The sequence below is a fragment of the Fukomys damarensis genome, unplaced genomic scaffold (genome assembly GCF_012274545.1).
Source record: "Fukomys damarensis isolate Sample0158 unplaced genomic scaffold, DMR_v1.0_HiC HiC_scaffold_16, whole genome shotgun sequence".
Classification (NCBI taxonomy): domain Eukaryota; kingdom Metazoa; phylum Chordata; class Mammalia; order Rodentia; family Bathyergidae; genus Fukomys; species Fukomys damarensis.
Window position 1 is genome coordinate 97,733,683 of NW_022900928.1, and position 8,524 is coordinate 97,742,206.

Consider the following 8,524-nt stretch of genomic DNA (forward strand, 5'->3'; position numbering starts at 1 on the left):
AAAAAAAAAAGACATACACAAGATAAGAAATACATTAGTTACCTAAAGTCTGATAATTTTAATACACTCTACATTTCATCTCATTCTAATTGTTTCCTGGCTTTGGTGATTTGATTTACATTTTATTTTTTATTTATTTATTTTTATTTTTGGGTTTTTGAGTCAGGGTCTCACTATGTAGTTGAGACTGACCTGGAACTCACTATGTAGCCCAGGCTGGTCTTGAACTCACAGTGATCCTCCTGACAGCCTCCCTAGTGCTGGGATTACAGGCATGCGCCACCACGCCTGGCCTTTGATTTACATTTTCAAAGGTATTTTCTCCCTGTCAAGGAAGAAAAACGCCAAGGACAACCACACACTTTCTATCGGTCTTTCTCAGATGCCCACTTCTTTTTCTTACTACATATGGGTTACTTTTTCTTCTCTCCTATACCTTTCACAAATACTCCCAGCCTTTATTCCATCTTTTTTTTACATATTCCCTTTTTCTTCCACAATTCTGTTCTTTTTGTTCTTCATCTCACCATTTCATTACCTGGTCTTGAACATTTTGTTTTTATGATGTATGTTCTTTAAACTTCCTTAGCTTATACTTATCTTAAGAGTAAGAATCTGTGGGAAGCATTTAAGCCATTTCATTTATAAATTGAAAATTTCTTGATGTAAGGCACATGTCACTTTATTTAGATTGATAATCCTTTGGTTTAATCACTGCAGATGAATAAGGTTTACAATGACCAAGAAAAATAATTTCCAAAGCACCTCTATTTACAAAAATAAGGATTATATAAAGATAATGTAAGGGGTAGGGATGTAGCTCAGTGGCAGCATGCCCGCCTGGCAAGTGCAAGGTCCTGAGTTTGATCCCCAGTAGCAACATAAATAAACAAAGATAATATAATCTTTCCTATATCTGAAAATAAGTAAAATTCTTTTGAAAAGACTCTTGAGGTCTGGGGATTTAGCTCAATGGTGCTGCTGCCTGCCTTGCAAGCACAAAGTCCCGAGTTTGATCCCTGGTACCAGGAAAAAAAAAAAAAAAGAAAAGAAATAGACACTTGAAAGTTTTTTTGTTGTTGTTGTTTGTTGTTTTTGTTTTTTGTTTTTTATCAAAATACATTATCTTCCCTCTCCTGAAGATTTCTTTATTTTGGTTCTGGGGATCGAACTCAGGACCCTGCATTTGTGAGGCAGGCACGGTGCCACTGAGCTAAATCAACATTAATGTAGCTGGGGTAAAGCTAAATGGTAGAGCATTTATCTGGTGTGCTCAGAGCTCTGGGTGCTGTCCCATACTAATCTCATGCCACTGTGCAATATAATTCAAGATTTATGTATAAGTAAAAAAGTAAACAAGGTGCTTATGTTTCATACACTGGAACATAAATATAGATATAGAGATAGAGGTATATATGGAAAATTTCTGAACCAATACATTGAAAAAGAGCAGTGGGTACCTCCACTAACAAAGAAACAGGACTGGGAAAGCAGACAGGGTGATTTTTTTTTCTTTATTGTTTCCTTCTGTATGGTTTGATTTTTACCATGAATACCATTATGATACAAAGTTTAGCAACATTTTAAATATACTCCTGTTAGATTTTTTAAAAAACTAACCTCCAGGGCTCTCTTGTAGTCACCCAGGTGAAAAGCACAGTATCCAATCCACAAATTCGTATCCTCTTCTTGTTCTCCAACATAATGCTTGAACTTCAGGTTAAAAATTCATGAAAAAAATCATGAAAAACTTTGAATAGTGAACCTCTGTTTAAAAAAAATACTATGTTGAGTTACAAATGCTCACCAAGCTAAGTAATAGGACAACACACAGTTTTATAATTAAGCCTACATAGAGAGATATGTATCTTCCAACTACCTCAGAAATCTCTTCTGTCACAGAAATTTATATGTTCAAATATTTCACATTTGGTTTTTCATTTACTGATACTTTACTCATGGAAGTATTTGCTTTATCTAACAATTCTTCTAGCGCAAAAAGAATTATGTGAAAATGTAAAGCCAAATAACTGAAAGTAACAGAGGTTGAGCAACATCCTGAAGGCTACACAGCCAGAATATGTTGTAACAGCGTTTTAAAGTAACGCCTGCTTCCAAAGTCCATGTTTCTTCCTTACTGATTGAACCCCACACTTCCATATTAATAAGCTATAACCCTTCACTGAGGACAAACCATGAAATCATTCTCTCGCCCTTGAGCAGGCTAGCTGGCCAGGCCTGCAAGAGTTAAGGATGTATAGAAGACTGTCCTCATTTATGTCCTTCATGAACAAATAATTATGAATTCCTCAGCTAACAAAAGTCCTATTTTGGAGAAAAAGACTGAAATTTTGAAGAATTCTGAGTCACCATAGTATGGTGACTTTTTTTTTTTTTCACTCTCCACCGTGATTAGTTTCCATTGATACTTTTTTTTTGTCTGAGACTAGAATTTATTTTCCTTACCAAATACTGTGAATTTGAGTATAAAGCTGGGAGTCTGAGGAAATTCTTGAAATCTCCTTGAATTTTCCCCATGAATTTCCTGGAGCCACAGGAGAGCTCATCCTTACCATAAACCACAGTAGTTCCCCTTCCCAAGTATCACAGAATTCAGAAAGCTGCCTAAGAGTGCAGGCACAGAGCCAAGCCTCCCTGCCAACTCAGAGGCTATCTGTTGACTACACTATAAGAAAAATGTGGTCATTGCCTTAAAGAAAAGAGAAAAAGTAGACTGACAAAAATAAGCATATACACAGCACTCAGTCCTTCCAAGTCAACTCCCCTGCCGTGAAGATGAAAAAGTTGACACCTACAGAGCTGGACAATATGCCCAATAGGAGTACACTAGTAAGACACATAGGACAAAACACGGAAGTCAGAAAATTATGTAAAGCTGACTAAACTATTATTACTAATAAGATTCACAGTAATATGGCTGAAGTAGTGTTTTGGAGAAATAACCCCAGCATAACACAACCACATCAGGCAGTTCAAACTCTTCAACCTTTGGGGCACCCTGCAGGTGCCCCTAACATGTGCTTCCCATAGAGCAGTTGCTCAAAGTACAGTCTCCTTGGACTAATACATCAGAAGCACTTACACCAGTGGTGGTGAACCTACGGCACATGTGAAAGCTCTAAAAAGCTCACCGTCACTGACTTAGACTATCTAAAATGTAGACCAAAAAAACAAAACAAAACAAAACAGAATTCTAAGGCAGAAGCCCACAAATATACATATCTGAATAACTACCTTCAATACTTCCAATACTTTTCAAAAGGTGAAAACTAGGGGTGTAGCTCAGTGTGGAGGACTTGCCTAGCAACACAAAGCATGGGGCTGGAGGAAGATGAAAGCTAATGCTTTGAAATATTGAAATATTTTTTGGTGATACAATATTTTAAAAATAAACATGATAGAATTACTTAAATATGTCCAAAAATTTATAACATAAAAGCTGGGCATGGTGGTGCACACCTGTAATCCCAGCACTCTGGAGGCTGAGGCAGGAGGATCGCTGTGAGTTCGAGACCAGCCTGGTCTCACTACATAGTGAGTTCCAGGTCAGTCTCAACTACATAGTGAGACCCTGTCTCAAAAAATAAATAAAAAAATCATAACATAAAAATACATCCTAAATTGGCCAGGAGGTAGGATAAGCACTGCATGAACTGATGCCATAGTAAATGTCACTCCATATATTAAGGTTAGAGCTACCAAGCTAGCTAGACATAATCAAATGTGGTCCTCCCCCACCACAAAAGTGTCCCTCACTTGCAAAAGATACATTTTTGTCCTTATTTTGTTGGTACATTTTGTTTTAAGTTCAGCTTTAATAAAGTTTACAATGAACTTCGATCTAGAATCTGTACCTAACTAGATTTACTAGGGTCTTCTTGAAGATGCCCCAGAATGTACCCACCTGTTCCAACAGTATAGCAACCAGCATTCACCCAAATATTCATCTATGGTCTGGTATTCACCAGACTAAGAAGCAACCTTCTTTGGACATTACCTCCAATAGAGTAATAGCTCCAGTGAAATCTCTCTGTGAAAGTAGCTCCTCTAGCTTTGGAATCTTCCTACCTTTCTTCTTCCTTTTGTTAGTCTGTGGTGGTTCCCCACCTACAGCAGGTTTGGCCCTTGAAAGCATCTGTAAACGGAACAATAAAGACAGCTGTATGGTCCAATTCTGATGGTCAGTTTTTAAATGAGAGTGACAGCACCAACATTTACAACCCCAGGGAAGTCTAGTCAAACCCTCTTTAGTGACAGGTATTTTACTAAAAGGGCATCCATCAGTACTTGAGCTGAGCCAAAATATCTACTTCCACCTTCTTTATCTATAGGGTATGCTCTACTGCATGCAGCTTCTGTCGCTCTCCATCCTCTTGCTATGCTCTCCATCCTACGTACACCTTAGGTGTGGGCAAATGAGCAGCAGGAGACACGAAAGCATCAAGGTATTTATCTTTGCATCCCCCCCGTTTCTCTTGGGAACACTAAGAGAAAAGGAAGATAACCCTCTGCTGATAAAGCTAGACTTTACCCCCGAAGCATGCTGGGAATCTCTAACCTCCAGTCCCAGGACCTACTCAAAGTTCTCCCTTACGACCAGAGACACTAACCATTTTGGCGAAGGTCCTGCGAACCTCCTCTGCAGACAGGAAAGGCCGCTTCTGGTAGCATTGAGGCGTCCAAAAGGCGCACTCTGTTTCCACGGCAACCCCGCCGGGAGGCTGGTCCGTCCAGTAGAGGAGCTCGTCTGAGAACCAGTGCACCGCGCTACTTGGTTCCGAAGCACTTCTGCAGTTGGGAAACTGGGCGTTCCTCTCTTGGGAGATCATTGTTCATTGTGCTGAGAGCGAAAGTTTGGTTGTGTTTCTGTTTGTGAGTTTACTTTAGGAAACGATGGGTTGGAAGGGCATTGTTTTTCACGAGCAAGTTTCCTGGGAAAGTAATTTTCAAGGACCACTTCCGTTTTGCACTCCATAGCAACCTAGGGTGTGTCTGGCACCCAATCTCTTTGTCTGGCTGGTCTGGGAAGAGTGGAAAACAATTTCTTCTGAACCAAGAGTTGACGTTTGTAGGCGGAAGTGGCCGCAAAATAGTTTGTCACCTGCCCAGATACATCTACGCACGATCAGGAACTCTAAAGAAATACTTAGTGTTTGGATGGATTAATTTATCGTCTGCTGCAAAGACAGTCTTTAAAAATGACTGAATCATGAAATGTTGGCGCTTGGAGAGACCTTAGAGGACATCCAGTCAACCCCTCAGAACTACAGACTAAAGAACTAACATCTTGCTTGTGACTAACAATTGGGGCGAAGTGGCGGATTACTTTATAAGCTTGAATTACTTTAATGGTTTTCAGAACTAGGCCTGTGGAGACCCAAGCATTCATTAGCCCACGGAAGGCAAGTATGATTTCTTAGATTCCTTTGTGTACTCCTCCCGGTCCAGCCTCAGTCATTCCTCTTGCCCCTCAACCTACTGGGCGGTGAATGATGTTTATCTGAATTCATTGACACATATACTTTTGTATACACAAATGTTGATATACAGAGACACAGACATAGATTCAGAGATGCACAAATTTGCCAGTACTATAGTAATAATATTTTTACTCCAAATTTCAGAAATATCCCTACTTTGGCGATATTTAAAACAAAACAAAATTAGTTATAACATGCTGCTGTGAAGAAGTGCTATAACTAATTACCATTATTGAATATTATAGAACATTTTCATTACCCTCAAGAAGGAATTTCACACCCATCCATAGTTATTCATAATTCTTCTCCTTAGCCTCTGGCAACCACTAATCTCTTTTGTATCTATGGATTTCCTATTCTGCATATTTTATATAAATGAAATCATATAAGGAAGAACCATAGACTGTATGTCTAAATACTGACTTTGATTTTGAAACAGGGTTTCGCTATGTAGTTCAGGCTGGCCTTGAATTCCCTATGTAACGCAGGCTGACTTTGAACTCCTGGTGATACTCCTGCCTTACCCCCCAGATGTGCATCACCATGCCCCGCTAAATACTGAGGTGAAAGACCTGTAACACTCTGTCAATGTCATACTGTAATAGTTCTTCCAACCCACCTCCCCAAAGAGATCAATAACACTAGAACAATGAAACCCTTGGGAAAAGAGAAAGGCCTAGACATTTTGGTGACTACTGAGCACAGTGCCAGAAGTCAGCTAATAACTAGAGACCTGAAGCATCCTTGTGGCCTCCACATCAGAGTGGAGACAAATGGAGCCTTAACCAAGTGCAGGTTAAGTTGGATTCCTTGTGTCCTCGGAATCACCAGTTGTCATTTCCCTAATCCTCAAATGTATAGTTAAGATTGACCTACTTGGAAATTAGGCTAACCCTTGCCTTCATCGTGGTCCTGTGGAATAGGAGCTATTACAGTAGGGAAGCCTGTGTGGAGCATCTGAAATTGCTGCCCTCTAGCACAGCATAGTCACTACATTAAACATTGCAAGGTAGGGTCTGGGGATTTAGCTCAGTGGTGCTGCTACCTGCCTAACAAGTACAAGGTCTCGAGTTTAATTGTTAGTACAAAAACAACCAAAAAACAAAAACAAAAACAAAAAAACAAGTAAACACTACAGGGTAAGGGAATTGTACCATTCTTTATCTGAAGGATAAAGAAATACAGTTCCTATTTTTTCTTCATTTAACTTGATAGTGTGGGCCTGAAGCAACTGGATGGGTCCTAAGGAATGACTGTAGACTACTGCAAGGAAGAAGTAGTACTGGTCATACCTGCTGTGCATCTTTTCCAGAGCAGATTTATGCAATCCGAAGCGTGCTTTATGGACAATGATTTTGTGAATGCATTCTTTTTACACCCCAATCAGGGAATACTTCATATTCACAAGGAATATAATGAGTATGTTAGTCACTTTCTCTTTACTTACCCAACACCCAAAACTTAAAGGAACAGAGGTTTCTTTTGATTTACTTTAGAGGCATCGGCCTTTGCATGGCTGGTTCCAAGACAGAAAAAGTGTGGTGAAAGTGCCTGAGGGAGAAAAATTGTTTAGATCATTGTGACCAGGAAGCAGGGAGTGAAGGGAGGAACTGGGGAGAGATACACCCTTCTAGGCCATTCTCCCAGTGAACTGTCTCTTCTGACCAGACCCATCTCCTGATACCGAATTTAGCTATGGACTCAATGGACTGATGCAATGAAAAGTATAACACCCTCATATTTAATCACTTTCCAAACACACAAGGCTTTTGAGAGAAATCTCAGATCTAAACTATAATAATGAATATTTACAGTTTTGCCACAAACCCTTCGTTCACTCATCAGTCGTCTATCATAATATGAACCAAAGAGAACCAGAACATTTGGTAACCCCATATAGTGTTACATTGATCCCCTGCATTGATGAAGCAGGTTAAGGAAGATGTGGAAAGTATGCTAGAAGCCTTTGTATGAAACATGTGCTAATATAAATCTTGCAAAACAAAAAAGAAAATGCTATAACTCATATCTCTCACTGGAAAAAAGGAAGCATGTAACTTGTTAGGAATCCTAGGGTTTTTGAGGAAATACATTCTATTCCAAAGAATGGCACTATTTCATATATACTAATGCCTCAGTTCATTTTCTGTTGCTATAACAAAATACCTGTGTCTTAGTTACTTTCTTGCTGCTAGGACACAATACTGACACCCACACCTTAAAGGAGAAATATTTTATTTTGATCACAGTTTGTAGATGTTTTGGTCCATTAGTCTGCACAATCCAAGGTAGACTGGAATGACAGAGGAAAAGTACCTTGAGGGCGTTGTGCAGAAAGGAGAGAGAGAGAGATCAAGTGGGGAGGAAGGGAAACAGACCCTTGTAGGCCACATCTCCAGGAACCCACTTCCTCTCACCTCGCTTCGCACTGAGCTGTAAACTCATCAATGAACTAACTAACCCATTGATGAGTATCATGCCTCTATGATCCAACTACCTCCCCAAAGTCCTACCCTATGAACACATGCATGAGTCTTGGGGGGGTCTAGATACAAATCATAACATTTCACCCCAGACCCCAAAAACTCTTATGTTCACCCTTTATGCAAATTTCATTTGTCCACCTCTAAGATTTGCCAAAGCCCTAACAGTTTCATCTGAAACTAAAAAGTCCAAGTCCATAATCTCCTCTGAGATTTTTTTTTTGTACTGCGGATCGAACTTGGGACTTTGTGCTTACAAGGCAGACAGCAGAACCACTAAGCTAAATCCCCAACTCTCCTGTGAGATTTAAGGAAAATACTTAGCTGTGAGCTCCTGTAAAAAGTCAAAGAAAGTTAAATACTGTGATATACAAAGGCACAGGATAAACATTCCCATCCCCATTCCAGGAAAGATAGGAGGATAGAAAGGAATGGTAAGGGCTGAGGATTTAGTTCAGTGGTTCTGCTGCCTGCATCTCAAGTGTGAGGACCTGAGTTAGATCCCAGTACCAAAAAAAAAAAAAAAAAAAAAAAAAAAAG

General features: G+C 39.6%; 1 protein-coding gene across 2 annotated transcripts in view; it reads right to left on the reverse strand.

Annotated features, from left to right (window-relative positions):
- Positions 1–4,828, reverse strand: part of Ttc26 (tetratricopeptide repeat domain 26) — a 55,557-nt gene extending 50,729 nt beyond the window's left edge. Inside the window, exons 1-3 of one of the 2 annotated variants that reach the window (XM_033764509.1) lie at positions 4,632–4,828; positions 4,019–4,156; positions 1,621–1,713 (exon numbers count right to left, since the gene is read on the reverse strand). In XM_033764509.1, the coding sequence (XP_033620400.1) occupies positions 1,621–1,713; positions 4,019–4,156; positions 4,632–4,634 (234 nt within the window). In that variant the 5' untranslated portion in view covers positions 4,635–4,828. The remainder of the gene's footprint in view (positions 1–1,620; positions 1,714–4,018; positions 4,157–4,631) is intronic. The other variant, XM_010631692.3, reaches the window with a different exon arrangement.
- Between the last annotated feature and the right edge of the window lie 3,696 nt (positions 4,829–8,524).